This window comes from Euprymna scolopes, chromosome 36, assembly GCF_053919585.1.
Source record: "Euprymna scolopes isolate OS-2025 chromosome 36, ASM5391958v1, whole genome shotgun sequence".
Lineage (NCBI taxonomy): Eukaryota > Metazoa > Mollusca > Cephalopoda > Sepiida > Sepiolidae > Euprymna > Euprymna scolopes.
In genome coordinates this window covers 65,522,100-65,546,117 of record NC_136517.1, presented here as the reverse complement: position 1 = coordinate 65,546,117, position 24,018 = coordinate 65,522,100, and the positions used below count along the sequence as shown (strand labels likewise).

The 24,018-nt window shown below is 34.3% G+C and overlaps 1 protein-coding gene across 1 annotated transcript; it reads right to left on the bottom strand.

The window, feature by feature from the left end:
- Positions 1-19,928: 19,928 nt before the first annotated feature.
- Positions 19,929-23,675, bottom strand: LOC145260557 (uncharacterized). Its single transcript, XM_080118796.1, has 2 exons — positions 22,624-23,675; positions 19,929-20,938 (listed from the first exon to the last, which is right to left on the bottom strand). The coding sequence occupies exon 2, from the start codon at positions 20,549-20,551 to the stop codon at positions 20,237-20,239; it is 315 nt and encodes a 104-aa protein (XP_079974922.1). The 5' UTR covers positions 20,552-20,938; positions 22,624-23,675; the 3' UTR covers positions 19,929-20,236.
- Positions 23,676-24,018: the final 343 nt, after the last annotated feature.

Sequence of the window (24,018 nt, the reverse complement as noted above, 5' to 3'; positions counted from 1 at the left end):
GGGGGGGATTCGCGATTGAAGAGTCCCATTTGTGAAAGGGAAGTTGTATTTCTTTTTATATTTATCATTATTATAAAATTGTATATTGCTTTAAAATTACGCACTTTTACATATATAATATTTATATTTTATATTGAATAAAGTTCAGTTTCATTATTAATCGAATTGGATTCCTTTCTTTTCTTTTTAACATGTTTTAATGCTATTTTTAAAAATGCCTTCATATAGTATCGACAGTAACAGTTCGACAAATCTTACCTGCTATGCCTGCAGGCATTTTTCAGTTAACAGGCCGTTAACAGTGGCCGTGGTTAGACACAGTTAATCAACCGAGAACCACATCACTCTATATAAAAGCATATAAGGTATCAATGGATACACACTCGAGGGTCAAAACAATGAAAAGAATATGCTGTTGTCTTAACCCTAAACAAAAAAAAACAACAAAAAACACTTCTTGTATTATCAAATATTTGTTATCTATATATTAATACGATAGCACGTGTGTTATTTTTTTTGTATCACACTTACATCCAGGTTGTTTAATTGTTATGGACTTCCATTTCTTGTAATAATTTTACCAAGCATTCCTTATAAGTTTCGGTTTCGGTTGTAGCTGATGGCACTCAAGTCATTTAATTTTTTTATAAATGATTTTACTAAGAATTCCTCATAAGTTTTGGTTTCGGTTTTAGCGGATGGCACCTTAGTAATCAATTTTTTTATAAATAATTTTATCAAGAATTCTTCATAAGTTTTGGTTTCGATTATAGCTGAAGCGATCAAAGTTTATGTATAGCCATTTCAAGAATAATAAAAACAAACAAATGAAATCTTTTCAGTTTATTCATAGGTTTTTGTTTTTTTTTGTTTGAATATTTAAAAAAAAAAACAAAAAAAAAACGAACATTTTTCTGTCTACACGGAATTATTTTTTCAAGCTAGAAACTTATTGAGATTACTAAATTATTTTATTTGGTGAAGAGTTTGTTTTATGTTTTATGTTCCAGGGGAAATAACTCTATGTCTTTAAAAAAAGTTGCTGTCAGAAATAATTCAAAATAAATTCAATTAAATATATTATCAATTAAATTGTTATTTAAAGTGTTATGGAGACGTCCACTAATTAACATAGGTGGGTGAGTGAGATATATAAAGGTATCAATCACCAATATCGGGGAAATTCTGCAACCACCGCCAAATAGGCAAGACGCTATGTTGCCTCCAGTAAGACATGCAACACGCCGCCTGTCGGAATATCTCAAACTGAAGTATATCTGAAGACATGTAAATATGTATATAACTTTTCTTCCTAATATATTATTGTTATACATTTACTTTCCGTGTTCTTGGTAATTATTTGTGCAGACACAACAGTGGCGTCGAGAATTTGAAAAAAGACTTACGCAGGATAAAATCCACTATTAAACACAACAGTAACCTCGAGAATTCGAAAAAAGACTTACGCAGGATAAAATCCACTATTAAACACGACAGTAACCTCGAGAATTCGAAAAAAGACTTACGCAGGATAAAATCCACTATTAAACACGACAGTAACCTCGATAATTCGAAAAAAGACTTACGCAGGATAAAATCCACTATTAAACTCAACAGTGGTGTACGAAAAATACTTACTCGAGAAAAAAAAAATCTACTGTTGAACACAACAGTAACATCGAGGATTTTGAAAAAGATTTACTCGGGAATTCACTGTTTAGACACAGCAACAGTATTTGAAAAATAATTTACGTGGAAAGTTATCACTGTTGAAAAAAAACAAAAGAAAAACAAACGAAAGTAACTACAAAATTGTCAAACGAGATATTCGAACACTGGATACTTGAAAGCAATATACCAATAACCATTTCAAAGTGACTACGAAAGAAAAAAAAAGGGTGTTTTCGCTAGTACACCATGAACTAATTTATTTAAATTGTCTTGAAGGAGAAAAGTGATTTTTTTTTTCAGCTGTACCAGGAAAGGATTTTTTTTTTTTTTTTTTAAATAATTCTTGTACATAAAACTTAACGGATCAAGAGAAAAAAATAAAATACATTTTTTGTTTATCCCTCAATAGAAAAAGGGGAAAAGAAAGGTTCAATGCACAAAATAATATATCGATAGAATTCGGTTGACAAAAAAAAAAAAAAAAAGAAGCGAACCTAAAAAGGGTTGTTCGTAGTTATTGTAAAAAGTGAATTAGTAAAATAGACTGATTTTTCTAATCTTTGAAAGAAAAAAAACAAGATGGAGGAATTTGTTAAAATAATGACACAGTTCATGCAGAATCAGCAGATCCTACAAAAAGAACAGCAAGCGCTACACGCAGAAAGAGACGAAAGACAAAATGAATGCCTCATAAAATGCCTAGAAAGGCAGGAAGAAAGGTGCACACAGATGCAACTTGAACAGAAAGAACTGTTAGAAACATTAACAGCTAATTCCATACAAGAAAGTAATACAACCTTCTCCAACACAACAATTGTTAACAGCATAGATGTGTTCACATACCTACCAGAAGAGGATAAAACTTTTGATGCATATTTTCGAAACAGACTGCGAAAACTGGCCAAATGGAAAGAAAGTAAGTTTATTACTTCGAAAGCTTGGTACCAGTGAACATTGCAAATTTGTTGATTTCATATTGCCAAGGAGAACGAATCAGTTAGATTTCACTGAGACCATAAAGCTTCTTAAGGAGTTATTCGGACCGAACATGTCTCTTTTCCACAAGAGATGGTCATGTATGAATCTTAAGAAAACTGATGAGCAGGACTACCTGACATACGCGTCAGTAGTAAACAAAAACTGCGACAACTTCAAATTATCGGAACTCACGGTGGACGATTTCAAATGCTTAATCTTTGCACAGGGTCTAGTATCCACAAAAAATTCAGAGATCCGAAGACGCGTTCTCTCAAAATTAGAGACAGAACAAGGCCTGACATTGCAGAAATTAACAGAAGATTGCCGAAGATTCCAGGGATATAGAAGAAGCAGGAGTGGTGTACATTAGGAAGATTAAAAAACCTTTCAGAAACTCAGGACAAAGAAATTTTGAGACTAGTCAAAATTCAAAAAAATACTCAAATTATAAATACTCAAATTATAATAACAACAGAAAACGAAATTACGATGATAGTCAATATAATAACTGCAGAAAACGAAATTACGATGATAATCAAAGGAATTATAAAAAGACAGTATCAGGTAATAATTGCAGAAGATGTGATGAAAAACATTTGGAAAAGGATTGTCCTTACAAAAATATCAGGTGCTACAATTGCGATAAAGTTGGGCATAAGAGTGTTTGCTGCAGAACAAAAAATAGAGTACACCAAATGAGAACAAACGACAAAGGGAAAAATAATTTACGAAAATATGTATCAGTAAATATTTTTGACAAACAAGTGAAATTTCAGCTTGACTCTGGATCGGATTTGTCGTTAATAAACGTCAACACTTTGAAAAAGCTGGGTAAACCGACTCTTCAAAAGTCAAGTAAAGGTGCACAAACAGTGACAGGAGACGAAATAAAATTCGAAGGCGAGGTCATCCTGCCCTGGGACGATGAAAAAATTGAAAATCTTCGTAATTAAAGAAAGCGAGAACTTAGTGAGAATTGACTGGATTGAAAAATTCAATCTTTGGGAAAAACCAATGAACGCTTTTTGTAAAAAAAATAATCAGTTGCACCCCAACATCAGAAAATATTAAAAACGATCTAAAAAAGAAATTCCCAGAAATATTTACTACTGGACTAGGAAGATGCAATAAATTTAAGGCTTCGTTCGAGCTAAAAAAGGATGCAACACCGGCGTTTAAGAAAAAATGGAATGTACCGTTCGCTGGTTTAGACAAAATAAATAGCGAGCTAGATAGACTCGAAAAAACAGGCATCTTATCGAAAATCGAAACTAGTGTCTGAGCAGCTCCTACGGTGTACGTAAAAAAAAAGTCGGAACAAATTTGACTCTGTGCAGACTTTTCTACGGGCCTGAGGAGATATTTGCCAGACTAAATGGTGGCAAAATATTTTCAAAAATAGATTTGTCCGACGCCTATTTATAAATTCTGATGGAAGAAGAATGCTCAAAGATATTATGCATTAACATGCACAAAGGGTTGTTCAAATACAACTGTCTACCCTTCGGGATCAAAGTCACGCCAGCGATTTTCCAACAAGCAATGGATACAATGCTGAACGGAATAGATTGTGCTTGTGCATATCTGGATGACATAATCATCAGGAGCGTGTCCATAAGTGAACACCAAGAGCATCTAAAAGAAGTATTCACAAGAATAAACGAATACGGATTCAAGGTGAAAGAAAACAAATGCAAATTTTGTTTAGACAAAATCAAATATTGGTACTCCTGCAGTATTTTACCCACCGATTTCACGATCTTAGCCGAGCGTTGATCGACATCCGTCGGAAAACGCCGGAACATGGCGAGCGGTACGATACTCTATCTGCCAATCAGGGCGCTTCAAACGAACGTGCAGCAGACGAATAATTTTCATTGAAATTACACACATAGCGTTTCATTTCAGTTATTTTATTGTTCAAAGTAAAAATACACAGCCTTTCATTTCAGCTATTTAATTTAGCGAAAAAAAAAAACATTGTTGTTACTGTTTAATAACGTTTTGTTAAAAACAAACAAAAAAAAAACATTGAAGTGTTTATTATTACTGTTGCTTACCCCCCCCCCCAAAAAAAAAAAAATAAAAGCTATCGGAAAACAAAATGAACCAAAAAAAAAAAAAATATTCAACAAAATAAATTTATTTTACTTTAAAAAAACTTACGGTAAGTGTTTGTGATTTATTTTATCCAAATTTTTTGTATTAATTTTATCCATTTTGTTGTGTGTGTGCAATATCTTTTCCTTGTAATGTTGTTGCTATTCACATACTTTTAGCGTTCTTGCACCGTAGCTCCGAATTCTCGGCTTTCGTCGGCGTTAACGCCGAAAGCATTTGTCAACGCTCGGCTAAGATTGTGAAATCGGTGGGTAAAATACTGCAGGAGTACCCAAATATTTAGGGCAAATAATAAATAAAGACAGTTGACGCCCAGACCCAGAAAGATCAACAGCAATTAAAAACATGTCGGCACCACATAACGTGACGACTCTACAGAGTTTCTTAGGTCTCGCAAACTACTACCAAGTATTTATCAAAGGAATGCATGACCTAAGAGCTCCGCTTAACGAGTTGTTAAAGAAAGAAACACCATGGATATGGACAAAAGAATGTCAAGACCCATTTGAGAAAATTAAAAAGACGCTGACATCCTATCTATTTTTAACCTATTACGACCCAAAATTAGAAATAAGTGTTGCGAGCGACGCAAGCTCTTATAGTATAGGAGCATGTATACAGCATATCCTGCCAGATGGATCGAAGGACACCTATAGCTCACGCCTCAAAGATACTACTTCCGGCAGAAAAGGCTTACTCTCAAATAAAAAAAGAGGGGTTAAGCATTATTTTCGCGGTGACAAAATTCCACTGTATGGGAGACACTTTATATTGGAAACAGATCACAAGCCCCTAGTGGCAATCTTCGGCTCAAAAAAGGGTTTGCCAGTATATACGGCAAATCGCCTACTCCATTGGGGTACGATCTTGCTTAATTATAACTTTCAAATAAAACATCTGGGTTCGGAAAAAATAGGTCATACGGATGGCCTGTCAATGGAAGAAAAAATGGAGTAAACCCTTGAAGGGTCAGTAATTGCAGCTATACGTTCCAATTATGAGGGAAAAAACATGGTGGCGACTATAATAAAAGAATTACCAGTCACGTTAACTGATATAAAAAGGGAGGCTGAAAATGACGATGTCATCACAGATATAAAGAGAAAAATAAGGGAAAATGATGAAAAAATGCAAAGCATATTTTCCGTATGCAATGATGTTTTATTATATAGTGAAAAAGGTGTTATCCCGAAAACCTTGCAGAAAAAGATCTTACGTGATTTTCATACAGGACACCCAAGTATAAATAGGATGAAGGCACTTATGCGGAGTTACGTTTACTGGCGTAACATGGATGTGAATTTTGCACTAACAGTAAACAAGTGTAAAGGTTGTGCGTTAGCCGCAAAGACACCACCAATAGTTCATAAACCTTGGAAAAAACTGACCATCCATGGTCACGCATTCATATAGACTTTGCTGGACCGACCGCAGGACAATACTATCTAATCGTAGTAGATAGTTTTCCAGATGGCCTGAAGTAAAGCATTTCAAGAACCCGATGACAAATAACACAATAAGTTTTCTGCATGAAATATTTGCACGTTTTGGTGTGCCAGACACTATAGTCACAGATAATGGAACACAATTTACATCAAGTGATTTCAAGGACTTTTGTGAAACTTTTCAGGTAAAACATATAACTACACCACTGTTCCACCCTAGATCAAATGGATTAGCGGAAAGGTTTGTAGACACGATAAAGCGTGCACTTAGAAAATCAATAGGGACCTCGACGGATAAAGCATTACAATAATTCCTGCAAATATGCAGGATAACTAAGAACCCAAATACACCGTCGAAATTATTGACAGCAGAATTAATGTTTGCTAGAAAAATAAAATCACCATTTGATAAATTAATACCAAAGCAATCAATCGTCCATCAAACTATGCACACATCACGCAAAAGGTTTAAACCTGGTGATCGTGTATATTTTAAATGTATGAAAAATAATCTTTCATATTGGGAGTTTGGTACGGTAGATAAACATATCGGCGACTTGGTCTACATGATAAAAGGTCCAAAAGGGATACACAAAAGACATCAAAATCAATTGAGAAAACGTCATATAAAAGACAACGAACATGACAAACCTGATGAAAAGGAAGATCCAATTGATATACTATACGAAGCGTTTAATATTGAACCACCACAAACCATGCACGAACTGAGATGATCGGGAAAGCAAAGAAAGTTTACAGAACCAATTATAATGAACCCCAAGAGAAAAAGATATTGAAATCTACACGACTTCAAATCTCGGGAGGGGTGTGTTGTGGAGACGCCCACTAATTAACATAGGTGGGTGAGAGAGATATATAAAGGTATCAATCACCAATATTGGGGAAATTCTGCAACCACCGCCAAATAGGCAAGACGCTATGTTGCCTCCAGTAAGACATGCAGCATGCCACGTGCCGGAATATCTCAAACTGAAATATATCTGAAGACATTTAAATATGTATATAACTTTTCTTCCTAATATATTATTGTTATACCTTTACTTTCCATGTTCTTGTTAATTATTTGTGAAGACACAACATAAAGTTTATTAAATAACAATTTTAAATAGAACACTTAAAACAATTCTTTCATTAGAAACATTAACTAACATACTGCTATTTAATAAAATCGATTTTCCTTAATGTAATATGCAAATGAAGCGGTTTCTTAATTGCATATTTTGCAAGAGTCATACTATATATAGAAATAAATAAAATAGGAAAATAATGGAACCTTTTGTATATATTAATCAAATTGTAAACAAACAAACATACAGGAATACAAATTTGGGATTCGGTTTTGATTCAGCTGATGAACCCAAGTTATATAGATATATTTTTTATTTTTGAAATTGCAACTTTATAATATATAAAAAAATCGATAGATCATTAACTATAATAATATATACGAAATCTGCATGAATTAAAATATCATATTTAAGCATATTTTACGACCTGGCTACACTGGGCATCCCTGCCTGCTTGGATAAATACTTTTGCAGTTTTAACAAAAGAGCTACAATAATATCAGAGCGTCTCCATTTACGCTGAACATCTACCGAATGCCAACATCAATATATTACATATGAATGAGTTCCCATATGCCGCTAGTATAAACTTATTACATTATTCTATTAAATTATTTTTCACGCTTATTGGGTTACCATGAAACAAATAAAATGATTTTTCTTTAATATTTTATAAAAAATTTTATAAAATGAATAACTGAAATGATGCCAGTAACCACTTTCTTACAGTTGTTCCAAGGTGTGTTACCATCTCTGTGGTTATTCCATCAAGGCCCGATGCCTTTCCATTTTTTAGTTGAGATATTGCTGTGGTTATTTCGGCTTCTGAGAATGGTTCTAGATGGGCATTGCTGTTTTGCATGACGTGGCTAAGTTTGGCTTTCATTCTCTTTTTCTGTCCTCTTTCTTTTTGTTGTGGTTTGCCATTCAGTAGCAGCTGATGGGCTACTTGGTTGGGTGTCACGGCTGCAATTTGGAACTGAGGAGCTTTTTTCTGAGTTTAGCTTTTTTATTGTCATCCAGGCTTTTTTGCTATTGTGTGACATATCGATGTTACTTAGGACTTCTTGCCAGCGCTGTTTGTGTTCGCTACTGATGGAAGCAAGCAAATTCTCTCCGAGCTCTAACGTGTTTTCAACAAATGAGTCTTCATTATAAGCTTGGATATATTCCTCATACCGTGCTTTATTAGGTTCCGTGAGACCAGGGATGTACGTTTTCCTGCACCCTCTTGGTATGTTTTTCCTGGCTACTTTCCAAATCAGGGATTGGAAGCTGTTATATTCACCTGGTAGTGGGGTGATGGTGTTGATGGCTTGTTCTAGGTCAGAGGTATAGCCTTCCCAGTTGGCCTTATGGAAATTGAACCGTGGCCTAATCTGGGGTTTCTGTGGCCTAATGATAGGTCTTATATCAATAAATATGGGTCGGTGTTTGGTTTTTGGCACTGGGCTTCCCACAGTTTTTTCTATATTTCCATAGTGCTTTGATGAAATAAATTCTAGATCAGGGTTATATCCCCGTCTCCAACGGGCACTTTGGAAGGATTTGGGATCCTTTGCATCGTGGAGAAGTTTGAGTTCATTTGCAGCAGCCCATGCCTCTACTGCTTCCCCATCACTGTTTGTCTCATTGTATCCCCAAGTAGTGCTATGGCTGTTAAAGTCACCAATGTATAGGCTCGTGTTGTTGGAACTCTTGCTTGTTAGCGGCCATGAAAAGGGGGTTGCTGGTGGTTTATACATGGATGTAATGTTGAGGTGTTCCATGCTCACCTGAAGTATCTCAAGGCTTCCTTCTGATAAGTCAGTACTCGTTTTGATTATTGACTTGTCTTGTGCGAAGATCGCACTTCCATATACTGTACTTGGGTGGTGGATAATAAGGTGCATCCCTGGTATTTTGGGGAGCACTCTGTCTTCATGTGTCTCTTGGAGGCATATAATATCAGCATCGAAACTGGCTATGATTTCTGATTTAGATGCAGATATTCCTTCAGCATTTAAGCTGAGAATTCTGAATTTCTTCATGGTTACTTCCAGTGGCTGAGGGTTAATCCTGTTACCACCTCTGGTAATGGGTATATTTCTATGCGTGGTGTAGCAATCGGTTTCCGAAGATTAACAGGGGCACCACGTGAAGGTTTGCTACTTGCCCCCATTACTCATTACCAAATTGAAAGGCAAGCTGTCATCACGAAACAGCCTTCTCAGTAAGCTTGCCACCACTGAGGCAAACAGCTCTCGCACTGAGGCAAACAGCTCTCGCACTGTGCCATTCCACAGCGGAGTATTGTGGCCCAGTATGGGCAAGATCATGCCATGCCCATAAAATTGATGTAGAGCTGAACAAGGCATATCGGACCATAACTGGTGCCCTAAGACCAACTCCCTTGCCAGCTCTATACTGCCTAACTGGTATTCCACCACCACATATCAGGCGAGAAGTCATCACCAGAATAGAACGGTACAAACAGCTTAACGACCACAGGCACTCACTGTTTGGCCACCAATCACGGAGACAAAGACTAAAATCTCGCAGTAACTTCATCAATATAGAGGAAATCAATTCCAGGGAAGCTGCCTCCTATAGGATGGAACGATGGTGAGACTATAACAGCAGGAATAAAAATGAAGCCCTACCAGACCCAAAATAAACACTCCCCCAGGGTTCAAACCTTGGTAGAAAAAAACTGGGTGAGTCTAAATAGAGCCAGAGCCAAAGTAGGCAAAACAAAAGACAATCTCCACAAGTGGGTCCTAGACACTTCACCTTTATGTCCATGTGGAGAGGTACAAACGATGCACCACCTTAGGGAAAACTGCCGATTGGGTCCTCATGGCTAAAACCAAGAACTTAAGGAGGCAAACAGCACCACCATGCGATGGGTTAATTTCTATTGTGATAAGATATGATGATGACTGAAATGATGCAGCAAAGCATCTCACTGAATGTATTTTGGTCAACTCTTTCTTGACACATTTTTTTTTTTTTACAAAGAAATCATCACTTATCAAGGTCCAGAGGCCACTTGAGGATAAGGGTTAACGAGTGTACAGTAGTCAAAAGGACAATATAACAGTAATCATTAGAAGTGTAATTTGGTAAATTGGATTACTTAAGGGGAACGACCCAAGAACTTGTTTACATTAGACTTGAACACAACCATATTGTAGTCAGCTAGAAAGCAGGCAAACGGAAGACAATTCCATAGGCGTGCAGTTCTAAGAAAGAAGCTTTGTTCATGGAATCTACGTTTAGGTTTAGGCACAGATAAAGAGTGGGGGAAATTATTGATAGTGTTTACAGCTAGACGAGTGTTTCTCGTGAATGTTTGACCAGGGGGAACCATAGATTGGAGCTCAAATGAGCACTTGCTATGAAAATAACGATAAAGCCGAGACAGACTCGCAACGTCTCTTCTGTGAGAAAGAGGTTCAAGGAAGCATCCCCTACTAGGCTACAAAGTCTATTTTTAACTCTGTCTAGGCAGGATAAGTTCATGCCAAAATGTGACAATATTCCATCCTTGAATGCATCATTTTTCCAGCAACCTTGGCAACGAATTGGTATACATGTTCCCTTTTAGATCAGGAGTAAAGGACAATCCCAGAAGCTTGTCAAAACATGGAGACTCCCCAAGACGAGAGCTGTTCATTTCAATTGATGTAAGATGTGGATCAGAACGTTGATGATGTAAAGATAGAAGCTTGGTTTTAGATGCATTAAAAGTAACCAGCCACTTTTTCCCCCATTGTATTACATGCTCAAGATCAGAGAGAACTTGGTCATTTACGGTCTTTAATGTACTGCTATAGATGGTAGTGTCATCAGCATAAATGTCTACGAATGATCTTAGGATGTGATTTGGAAAAATCATTGATGTAGATCAGGAAGAGAGTTGGACCTTGGATGGACCCCAGCATCAATACTATGAGCTGCTGATTTCTGCCCATCAACCACTACTCTTATAAACCTATCAGAGAGAAATGATTTAATAATCAAGACATTTCCATAGATGGAGTTGTTTCGTAATAATACAACAAGCGTTAAAACTAAAGTAATAACACAACAGGCGTAAAATTATTTCAAGAAATGCTTTGTGATGACACAAGAAGTATTAAAACTAAATTAATTTTTCGGAATAAAATATTTTTGTTCTTTGACAATGCTTTTTTTTCTTTCTTTTTGTTTCTGGATAACACAAGAAGTGTTAAAACTAAAGTAATTTTTTTAAAAATAAATATATAGTTTCGTTTTTCATGTCTCCATGACTCCGTTCCGTTGCCTTACTCAATCAACCGTATCCACTTTCGGTAGCTTGATTTTTTCTGAGTACTGATCTTGGAGATTACCCGGGAAATAATAATTAATTGATTAAGTAATATTTAATGGTGAAACCTTTTCAAGGTCTTAAATAAAAAAGGTAAATTTTTCCACCTTTTTTCTTTTAAAATGACGACTTTTGTACGTTTCCGGGTATACTGAAAACGAATAAAGTTGTGAAACTCGATTTATCAGTCATGGTTTTGTTTACACGCATGCACGTGACCAAGATAGCCACCAGCAATAACATTGCTTAATATCCAGAAAACTACTTATTTATGGAAAGTTTAAATGCAGTATTTTTCAGCATACCTGAAAATCTAAGTAGTCATTTTAAAGTAGCATTATAAGTTGATTTTTTTCTTTTTAGATAATTATTTTATCAACTTGCATGAAAAGAGCTATGTAAAAGATGCTTAAAACCGTTTGAATTATGCAAATACCATCAGTAGTTCAAAAGTTATGAGAATTTTAAGTGTCAAAATTTAGGCTTTTCTTTAGAAAAAGTGGGCTAAATTATGGATTTCAAGAAATTCGGTAATTTCACCACCATTTATTTATTTTTCAAGCTATTCTCATGAAACTTATGTAAAATTTTGTGCTCTTTCTGATTATGCAGTCAAATTTGATGTATCTCTTTACCATAAGCCATGAATTATAAATTAAGATGTACAAATTTCATTCTTTTTTAAACTGGTGCATGGTATCATACAGTGGGTGTCTATTCATGAACAAAACTAAGTATTATGGCCTTATTTAAATATAGCTTTATTGAGAGCAGGCATTTTCCTGCCTCCTCACCAAAGGAGAGCTTAATCTAGGGTGTAGCCATTGAATCATTAAAGAGCATTCATGGCCGGTATTTACTACTCCCTTCAAAGGAAAAAAAAATTGAGTAGATATGAATTTATCTCAGAAATAAATCGAAGAAAATTTTTCATATAGATTTTTGATTTCTGTAAAAGATGGAAATTTCCATAATCGACCAAAACATTTTGGGACCAGTCCAATTTTCAATTTTGTAAATCCTCTCTATCTGGCCCAAAATGTACCCCTATTTTCTGAGATGCAACCATAAATCATACTCTATGTATGTATTCTTGATGTAGCTTTCACAGTACCAGGATATCAAGAATACTGATAAGCAACAACTATATATTCACCAGTTGATGTTAATTTTTGTCATTTCTATTCTGAAAATTCAACTATGCAAACAAATAAATAAAACGATAATTTTTTTTACCATAACATTTAAGATGATTACTTTTCTTAGGTTTTAGGGTATGCTGAAAACAAATATCACATTTAAATTTTCTGCAAATAAGTAGTTTTCCGGATATTAAGCAATGTTATTTCTTATGTTATTGCTGGTGGCCATCTTGTATATGCAAACCTAACCCCGAAAAACTATAGGTAAACACAAATACCAAGATGGCCACCAGCAATAACATAAATGACATTGCTTAATATCTGGAAAGCTGTTTATTTGCGGAAAATTTAAATGTGATATTCGTTTTCAGCATACTCAAAAACCTCAAAAGATAGTCATTTTAAAGAAAAATTTTAAGGCGGAAACAAGGTAAAAATTTACAAAATGCATCACAATGAAATTCTTTATCGAACTGCCTAATTATTATTTAGATATCCCCAGTTAAAAAAAATTTTTTTTTAAATAAATAAAAGGGGGGGGGTTACAGATAAAAAAAAAACGATTTTGACAAGGAGTTAAAAATAAATTAAAATTTCACGATATATTTTATTTAATTGTTAGGTGAAAGTACAGAATAGTTAACAAAACAGCCTTCCTTCCTCATGTTAAGAATGGGTTTCTAAATAATAACGCTATTATTTCAGCATGGTAGCATAAGTTCACAAGTACTTTTTATTTGTTATATGTTTTTTTTTTTAACCACTAAAAAACAAACGCATGTACTTTGTACATTTTGTTGTTTTTTAACGTTTGTGGTACATCTAAACAACAAAATAGTTTGGAAAACTTAATTTTTTTAAATTGACAAACCCAGAATAAAAAAAACGAAACTTTTTTCTGCTTTTATTTTGAAAACAGAAAAAAGTTTTATTTTTAAGAGAATACAAACTCGTTAACACACTGACAAATAAGGGAATACAAACTCGTTAATAAGCATAGCTAATCATCATTTCCCTTTAAGCGATTTGAATTGATAACATTTTAAAGAAATTTCCGCACAATTAATAATTATCAAATACTAACATTTCAGCCCGGCGTTGCCCGGGTGTTTGGATGTGTCTATTGAGCAAAAAATGTGGTAGTAGGAAGGCAGGCAGGCTCGAACCCGTACCGCGAAGGAGGAAAAGAATGGGGTAAAAACCAAACGTCTATGCTGTTACGACCACCACCAAACCGGAAGTGACATTTTTTTAAAATTAAGGCTAGACAATCTAAAAGAGAGGATAACTTTTAAAAATATTGGTGAAAAAGTGACCCCCCCCCTGTAGAAAAGTGCCTAGTTGAAGGGGAAGATATTAATGTTTTTAGCCAATTTTTCAATATTTGTAGTCGAACTTTAGAACGGTTCTGATCTTGGTAAAATCCATCGCCTCTATTGAAAGTTTTAGGCAGACATGCAAACATTTATATATTGGTAATTAAAAATTGTCGACCCAAACCGATTAAAAAGCTTGCCCTATCTCTGAATACCCTTTATGTAAAATTTCAAATATTTAGACCAGAAATTGTCTGAGTAATTTGGAAGAGACCGCAGAGTTTTTCTTTTTTTTTTTTTTTAACTTTGACCCTCTTAACATTTATTGTTTTCAGCTCAAATCAAGTTATTAAGTTAGATTCATGTTCAAGTAACCTATATCTAACATTTCAAGTGCGTAGACCCAAAATTATCGGAGGAGTTTGGTAGAGTTCTCAAAGGTCAAATCGTTGAACTTTCACCCCTTAATCACCAAATTTCTCTCCAAAAACCGATCACATCGATTTTCCCAAATCTCAGTACCCTGTATATCAAATTTCGAATCTGTAAACTAAAAATTGACAGTTATTGCGTAGGGAAATGTACACACAAACACACACACAGACTCTTTCACAGATATATAGATTTACATATTATACATGCATTCACGTATGTGGAGACTTCAATGTTCACAACATGGAATGGTTGACCCACTCAAACAAGACCGATTATGAGGGGAGATTCTGTCATGATTTCTCCATTGCATATGACCTCACTCAGATTGTTCACGAACCCACCCGTGTGCCCGACAATGACGGCCAGTATGCAAGTCTCATAGACCTCTTTCTCACAACTTGCCCTGAACTATGTTCAGTTTCCGTTCTGTCTCCTCTTGGATCTTCTGACCACTTAGTGGTATCAATTAAGATAAAAATGAAATGTAATAAGTCCTCTGACGTACCTCTCCATCGTACAGTATATCGATACACTATGGCTGACTGGGATAGTTTCCGTACATTTATATCGGATCTTCCTCTGCGTTCCATGTTTAAAAAGATGTGTCATCTATAGTATCAGACCTGACAGAATGGTTAATTGTAGGTATAGACAATTTCATACCCTCGAAAAAGTTCCAGCAAAAACCTAACAGCCAGCCATGGTTTTCTCCAGAATGTACTGCTGCTATTGCGCACAGAAATCACTTTTTCCACTGCTTCCAACGTAATAGATGTATGGAAACTAAAGCCGCTTTCAGGACTGCCAGCAACCATTGTAAGAAAGTAATAAAGAACGCAAGAGAGTTGTATGCTCAGTCCGTCAAGTCTAAAGTAGCTGAGTAGCGGCTTGGTTCCCACCAGTTTTGGCAAATTGCAAACAGAATCTTGAACAGAAGTGTGTGCTCCATCCCAACTATCATCAATGGACCTGAGGTAATCTCGTCAGCATCAGACAAAGTCAAACTCTTTGCCAAGAACTTTGCAGCTAATTCGACCCTTTGCGACCAAGGCTGCCAACCCCCAATATTTCCTCCTGTATCAGAAAATACACTATGTGATATACAAATATCTGTATGTGATGTTGCCAAGCTAATCAAAAACCTTGATTCCAGTAAAGCAACCGGCCCTGACGATATTCCAATTATAGTACTCAAAAAACTTCAACCAGAACTAGCACCCATACTTACAAAACTGTTTAAACGTTGTCTTAAGGAGAATTGCTTCCCATCACCCTGGAAAATCTCAGCAGTATGCCCTGTATTTAAGAATTCAGGTGATCGTTCATCCCCCTCTCAATAAAGTCTCGTGTGCGTCATGAGTAAGTTGCTGGAATCTGTGTTAAATAGAGAAGTAATCAACCATCTCGGCAAAAATAACCTTCTTAGTGACACACAATATGGTTTCCATTCTGCTAGATCTACAGCAGATGTGCTTACAGTTATATCTCATAGGATTAGCGAATCTCTCGACAGAGGCAACCTTTCTAGGGCAATTGCTCTTGACATATCAAAGGCCTTTGATAGGGTATGGCATAAAGGTTTACTTCACAAGATCTCCAGCTATGGTATTGCTGGAAATGTCTTCTCAATTATTAAATCATTTCTCTCTGATAGGTTCATAAGAGTAGTAGTTGATGGGCAAAAATCAGAAGCTCACAGTATAAATGCTGGAGTCCCTCAGGGGTCGATCCTGGGCCCAACTCTTTTCCTGATCTACATTAATGATCTTCCAAATCACATCCTTACATCATTCGGAGACATTTTTGCTGATGACACTACCATCTATGGTAGCACATCTAAGACAGTAAACGACCAAGTTCTCTCCGATTCTCTCTCCTCTGATCTTGATCACGTTGTACAATGGGGAAAGGAGTGGCTGGTTACTTTTAATTCATCTAAAACTAAGCTTCTATCTTTACATCATCAACGTTCTGATCCACATCTGGCATCAATTGAAATGAATGGCTCTCGTCTTGGGGAGGCCTCAAGTTTTGACAGGCTTCTGGGCTTGACCTTTACTTCTGATCTTAAATGGAATACGTACATCAAATCTGTTGCCAAGGCCGCTGGAAAAATGGTCGGATCCTTCTATCGATCCAGTAGATATCTCACTGCTGATGCAATTCTCTATCTATATAAGAGCCAGATACGTTCAAGGATGGAGTACTGTTTCCACATATGGGCAGGAGCTGCTAGAAAAGACTTGTCCTGCCTTGATAGAGTTCAAAATAGACTTCGGGGCTTGGTGGGAGATGTCCTTTTCTCTTCGCTGCAATCTCTGTCTCACAGAAGAGATGTTGCGAGTTTGTCTCTGCTTTATCGTTATTTTCATGGAAAGTGTTCGACTGAGCTTCAATCTATGGTCCCCCTCGCCAAACTTTCACAAGAAACACTAGACTAGCTGAAAACATTATCAATAATTTTCCCCACTCTTTATCTGTACCTAAACCTAAACATAGATTCCATGATCAAAGTTTCTTCCTTAGAACTGCACGCCTGTGGAATTGTCTTCCGTTTTCCTGCTGTCTATAATATGGTTGTCTTCAAGTCCAACGTGAACAAGTTTCTGATGAGCCGTTCCACTTAGGTTAACAAATTTACCGAACTTCCATTACTATCGATTACTATATTGTCCTTTTGACTACTCTACACTCTTTAACCCTTATCCTTGAGTGGCCTATCGGCCGTGATAAGTGGTGACGTCTATGTAAAAAAAAATAAAAAAAATTCTGAAACTTATCTATATGAAAATGGATGATATATACCGATTTATCTTATCAATTTTGAAATATTCTTCGTCAACTTTGCTCGGTCATAACTTTGCTTTCTGTGGTCGTAAAAATAAAAATCAAACACCAGTAGAGATGAACTTCTTTGTTTATATAGCCTGTAAAATTTCAGCCATATCCAATCATAGTTAACCCTGCGCATATGTATCCAAACGTAATGTATGAAATGTAAACATTGAAAAAACTGTTTCCCTTTTTGCTGTCATAATTTTTTACCATTTTTAACTTGGGGCATAAAAATATGAACGCATAAAAGAAAAATAAATTAACATCATTGGAATGCTTATTCTATTTTCTTTTCATCAATGTAATTCTTTTGAAAATTGACCAACAAATAAGATATGACTTGTGTATGTAATATTGCCGATGTCCACGAAAATACAGCATACGCTTGTAATGCTATTTAAAAGGAAAATGTCAAGGTGGAAAACAGGTAAAAAAATTACCACACAAACAGGAACTTGTTAACAAGACAAGATGATCAAAATAAAAACTTTCATTTTGAACAGGAAATTGCTGCACTCTAGAGGAGAGGAAAAGAAAATATGGTAAAACTTGTAGGGAACGCTCTGTTTAACAGTTGGAACGGAAACTTAAATTTCATTTCATTTCAAATTTGGTACATTTTTACATTACGCCCAACTCACTGTTCGCATTCGGCATATCAACTTTTATAGGTTTTCGAGTACGCTGACAAGGTTAGGGGTGTTTATTCTGAAAGCCGTTCTTCACACATGGGGAGGTTGGGGGTGTCTAAACATACCCGAAAAGTAACCTATAAAAAGTCGACATTTCTAATGTGAATGGCGAGTCTATTATGTAAAAAAAAAGAATTTTACCAAATTAACTTTTATCGTTTATAAATTATTTTGTTTTTGTTACTAAAATTTTATATTTTTATTAAAAAAAAAAAAATAAAATTTTTTTTTCAATGATTTTACTTTTTAAAAAATAAATAAAGAGTACGATTATTAGGTTTTCATGACTCTTTTAGCTCCCAATTTTTCGTCTGGTAAAAGTTTAATCACATAATTATGTTGTAGCGACAATAAAATAAACCATTCATTCAAGTGCCGCTTGTTATGGATTTAGCTGAATACGATATTGAAAATCACTTTATTGGTACTTATGCACTTATGTTAGCAGGCTGGCAGTTTTTTTTGTAAGGGAATACTTTCACCTAACAATTTAATAAACAAAAAAGATATAAAACTTGAATTATATATATATATATATATATATATTTGGGGGGGGGAGTAGCGAGATAAAGGACCGTTTGAATAAATTCACAATGATTTAAATTTGTAATTATAAAGAAAAGTCATTTTATTTTCAGTTGCGTACACTTATGTTACTGAACTAGCGAATGTATTGAAACTATTCTGTACTTTCACCTAACAATCTAATAAACAAAAAGATATTTTAAAACTTGAACTTAACTTGAAAATACTATTTTCAAAAAATATCACGGTAACAAATGTATAAGCACCACTGTATTTTACATGTCACATTTCCAAACGATCGTTTGAATAAATTGATTTAAATTTAAAGCATTATGCAATTATTTCTAAAAAATTAAGTACAAAAAAAAAAAAAATGAGCAAGACTGGAGTTTAGGTAGAAAAATAACCTCAAACCCCCTATCGCATAAAAGCAACTAAATTCATGTAGTCACGTTACCATGAAAGCAATGTAAACAATTTTTTAAAATAATTTTAAACAATACTTTTTTTTTTTTTTTAATGATAAACAATATTAATATAATATACAAATAATATATAAATTATCAGAACATATAAAAAAATTCTTTTTTAATATTAGGGGTAGGCTATAGAAACAAAATTTTTCAAATAAATGCCAAAAGTGGCTTATTACCTTCATTTATATGTAAATAGATGGGAACAAGTGATTTTTTTTCAAACGGGTCAAAATGGGAACAAGTGATTTTTTTCAAAACGGATCAAAATTGGAGGGTCGCTGGCCCCAAACGTGATTTGACCGCGTCAACGCGTGAAAATGGCCCAAATTTCGCCCCCGAACACACTTAATCGTTTATTGAAAGCCACAGCGTGCATTTTTTTTACTATAAATGCATTTGTATCATTAAATCTAACATTCCCATTGGCTATCCCACAAGTATAGGGCTTTTTAGGGTATCTCAGAGTCCAAAATGGGTCAAATTTACCCCAAAATTAGCCAAAAATGGTCGGAAATCACGGATTTTCCAAAATGCACCTCCCAAGCCACACGGTGCAATTTTTGACCATAAATGGCTCTATATCATTAAATCTAACATTCTCACTGGCTATCCCACCTATATAGGGCTTTTCAAGGTATCTTAAGGGTCCAAAATGGGTCAAATTTACCCAAAAATTAGCCAAAAATGAACGAAAATCACGGATAATCCCCAAAATGCAGGTATTATATCTCATCGGGCTCCTATAAACACTCCTGTATGGCTTTTTACAGTTGGAAGACTGAAATAACCACCATGTTATCTTATCCATTTGTATTTAGGGTATTTAGAGATCTTTGGGGGATGTAAAAAGGGTCAAAACAATCCAAAAATGACAAAATTACGCTTTATGGTACATAACATATGAATCATTAGTTCATTCATCCATGATACTTTTTAGAAACATCGTAACTTTACTACATCAACTTCTCAGAGAGTAATTAATTGTAAATTGAACATTGAATGTCAATAAAATGCTGTCCAAGAAAAGTCTGAATTCATATTGTTCTCATAGTTACCCCAAAATTGATGAAAATGGCCCTCGATTCGCTATTTCTCGATTTGTAACCAATATATTGAATAACTTGATAAAAGGTATGAGTAATTAGCAAAGGAATTATTTTGTTATTTCAAGACACAGCTTCACTTCACATTACCAGTTCGCAGATTGTAAGTGACATGTGTTTGGGTGGCGATCTCGGTACATGGGACAGTGCTACGGATTGTACCCGATCTGTTTAATGAGTAGTTCAAATTGTTTGAAGTATCATGCTCTGGCAATTGGTCACTTATATCCTCCACTTCAAATTGATCATCATCCAAATCCAAACGATTGTGCAGTTCTTGCTTTGCCAGAAACCGTTCATGTTCCATATCGACGTGGAAAGTGTCAATGAGCCATTTGCGAAAGAGACTTTTGATCGACAAAGAATCTTCGTTAATGTACATCAAATTCATCAGGATTCACATCTTTTGAAAGTATATTGAGAAGGACATGGTGCTCTCGTTTCCATTTAATCATATTCACACGTCTGGAACCCTTTGCTTTGTAGACATCTTTGTCGTAAATTTTTAGTGATCGATCAAGTTTATGCTTTATCCCAGGTATTGTAACATAACGAACATCACTTCCAAAGGCTTTCTGCCACAATTGTAGTAATCGCAAGGAGAACTGGTGAATATGATTTTTCTGTGTCGTGGTACCATATTTGGCAGCATGATGTTGCACAGCTTGAACACATTCAGCCTCAGTTGGAAGAGAATCAAGCAGAAGTCCAATCGTCGTAATTATAATCTTCGTCAATCTGCCCTGCTATACCAGCCATGTTCATTGCATTTTATTAACTGAAAAAGAAAGCAAAGTTCAATCAAATTCACAATTAATGCAATGTTATCGTGTCTATTTAAGGATGCCATTGCATTGTTACAGAAAGAAAACATTTCCTTATTTGGTAATTTTCCATCTATAACTCAAATTAAGCCCCTTTTTGACAACCTATGTTGATTCTTAGGGACTTTTTGACTCTTTGGCTAAATCGGCCATATTTAGCCCCTTTTAAAGGTCCTTATACCCCTCATTAACAGTGCAAAAGTTAGGAGAGTGCCTGCTTCAAGCATTTCCCAACAGTTTCTGCCATGTAGAGGTGTCTTTGGGCCCATGGGAGGTGCATTTTGGAAAATCCGTGATTTCCGACCATTTTTGGCTAATTTTGACCCATTTTGGACTCTGAGATACCCTAAAAAGCCCTATACTTGTGGGATAGCCAATGGGAATGTTAGATTTAATGATACAAATGCATTTATAGTCAAAAAATGCACCCTGTGGCTTTCAATAAGTGATTAACTGTGTTCGGGGGCGAAATTTGGGCCATTTTCACGCGTCGACGCGGTCAAATCACGTTTGGGGCCAGCGACCCTCCAATTTTGAACAAAATCACTTGTTCCCATCTATTTACATATAAATGAAGGTAATAAGCCACTTTTGGCATTTATTTGAAAAATTTTGTTTCTATAGCCTACCCCTATTAATATAAATACATCTTTTTACAATTATAAACTATGAAAACCTTTATTTTAATTAAATTTTATTTTAATTAAAAGCAATATAAATAGAACTTTTTATAATTTTAAGCAATGTGAAATTTTTAATTCAAAATTTATTAAATCACGAGTAGTTTAAGCATGCATATTCTATTGCAATTTATTTCCCTGTGTATTCTTTCAATTATTTGAAAAATACTTTTTCCTTCTTTCAAAAATAAAATATTTTTATTTCTGTTGTGCAAAATTAAAATGTAAAAAGGTTATCATTGTTTGTTAAAAATTAAAATTGAAAAAAAAAAATTCTGTTGTGTAAAATTTAAAAGCTATGGCCACTTAACATAAATTTATTGCTTAATATTCATAAAACTACTTGCGGAAAATTTAAGTGCTATAATCGTTTCCAGCATATCGTAAAGTCGTAATTTTAAAGGAAAATGTTAAGGTAGAAACAAAGTAAAAATTTACTATGTAAAATTATAAAAAGTTCAGTATTCATGTATTTTTGGTACCGTGCTGAAATAACGTTATTTCGAAAGCCATTTTTAATAGAGAGAGTTTTTGTTTTGTAACTATTCTGTGCTTCCACCTAATAATGTAATAAGATATTGTGAAACTTGAATTTAATCTGAAAAAATATTTTAAAATAGCACGGTACCAAAAATACATAAGCACTAACTTTTTTTTATATTGTTTAAAATTAAAAAAATATTTGTTTATATGGTTGAAAATTAAAAAAAAAAAAAAAAAAAAAAAAAAGGTTTATATTGTTTAAAATTATGAAAAGTTAAATTTATATTGTTTAAAAACTTACAAAAAGGGTGCTTCTACACTATCAGAACGAAATTTTGTAGTCGATAAATGGAGTTTTCAAATAAAAACAATGGTTTCTATTGATTTTTTTTGTCAATTCTAATAAATTACAATGTTTCGAAATTATCTGAACTGAATTAAAAAAAAAAAAAACTGTTAGCAAAATTGAAACTTACCTCCCTTTTGAACTGTGTCATAAACAAATACGATCGTTTTCTTCAAAATTTTATTTAAATAATTTTCTACCTTATCAAGTTTTGTAATAATCATCTTAAAAATACGAGGAATGTGAAATTCAGTTTTACGATTTCCGAAATTTCTCCCTAATATTGTGTAAAGCGCTAGGTGTATCAGAATTTTTGACACCCCTAACACGAAACTGCGAATAAAATATAAAAATCTCGTAATTTCTGTTAAAAGTGGGTTATTTATTTTCTTTATGGATTATACTTGTTTTAAAAGGTAATAGAATTTTTTTTTTTTTTTTTTTAACAGTAATGAATTTTCCAAACTCAATATTTTTCAATTTTTAAACTTTAAAAATCTATCAAAATTTTTCTGTTGATTCTATTTTTACGATATTTTCAGGGTCAATGTGAAATTTTATGTTCTTTCCAATAAACAGAATATAATATTTTAGATAAACGTTTTTTTTAAATTCACGCCCCCCCCCATTTTCAAGTTTCTATTAAAAAGTAAATAATTTACTCACCGAAAAGTAAATTAATTTACTCACAAATTGAAGAGAAAAGGTCAATAAATAATATATTCAAATTTAAAAAAAAAAACTTTAAAAAAAAAACGTTTGTCTAAAATATTATACGGTTTATTGGAAAGAGCATAAAATTTCACATTGACCCTGAAAATATCGTAAAAATAGAATCAATAGAAAAATTGATAGATTTTTAAAGTTTAAAAATTGAAAAATATTGAACTCGTAAAATTCCATTAATTTTATTACTATTTTAAAAAAAAAAAATTTCTATTACTTTTTGGTAAAATCCATTGAAAGCGGTCGGTGGTTCTATGAGAAAATGAAGCTGTGTACGCATGTTTCTTTTTTGTGTCTTACGTTATACATTAGTACATTAGGGGTCATTTCGAGTTAAAAGTTTATTTACTGCACTCATCTGGACTAGAGAACATCATGATTTAAATGTGTATGTCTCGTCTAAATAACTAACGATAATTCTCTGATATGGCCGACCAGACGGGTGATCAAAAAGTCAGATCGAGCGTACCGGAAAACGAAATGAGATCAAATGAGGTCTCATTTCGTTTTCCGGTACGCGGTACGCTCGATCTGACTTTTTGATCACCCGTCTGGTCGGCCATATCACCTACCATAACGGTGATTAGGGAGTTTGGTTCCTTAGAGGGTTCGAGATTATTTTTCCACCAAAACTCCAGTCGTGCCAAATAAAGTGGTACTTATGTTACTGTGCTATTTTTTTTTATAAATAGTATTTTCAACTAAAATTCAAAATCTTTTTGTTTATTAAATTGTTAGGTGAAAGGACAGAATAGTTACAAAACACCCGCTAAGTACCAATAAAGTGATTTTTAATATC

What these genes read in the sequence shown, in the direction of transcription:
- LOC145260557 (XM_080118796.1), bottom strand. Translation starts at nt 20,551, where the DNA reads ATGAATTTGATGTACATTAACGAAGATTCTTTGTCGATCAAAAGTCTC.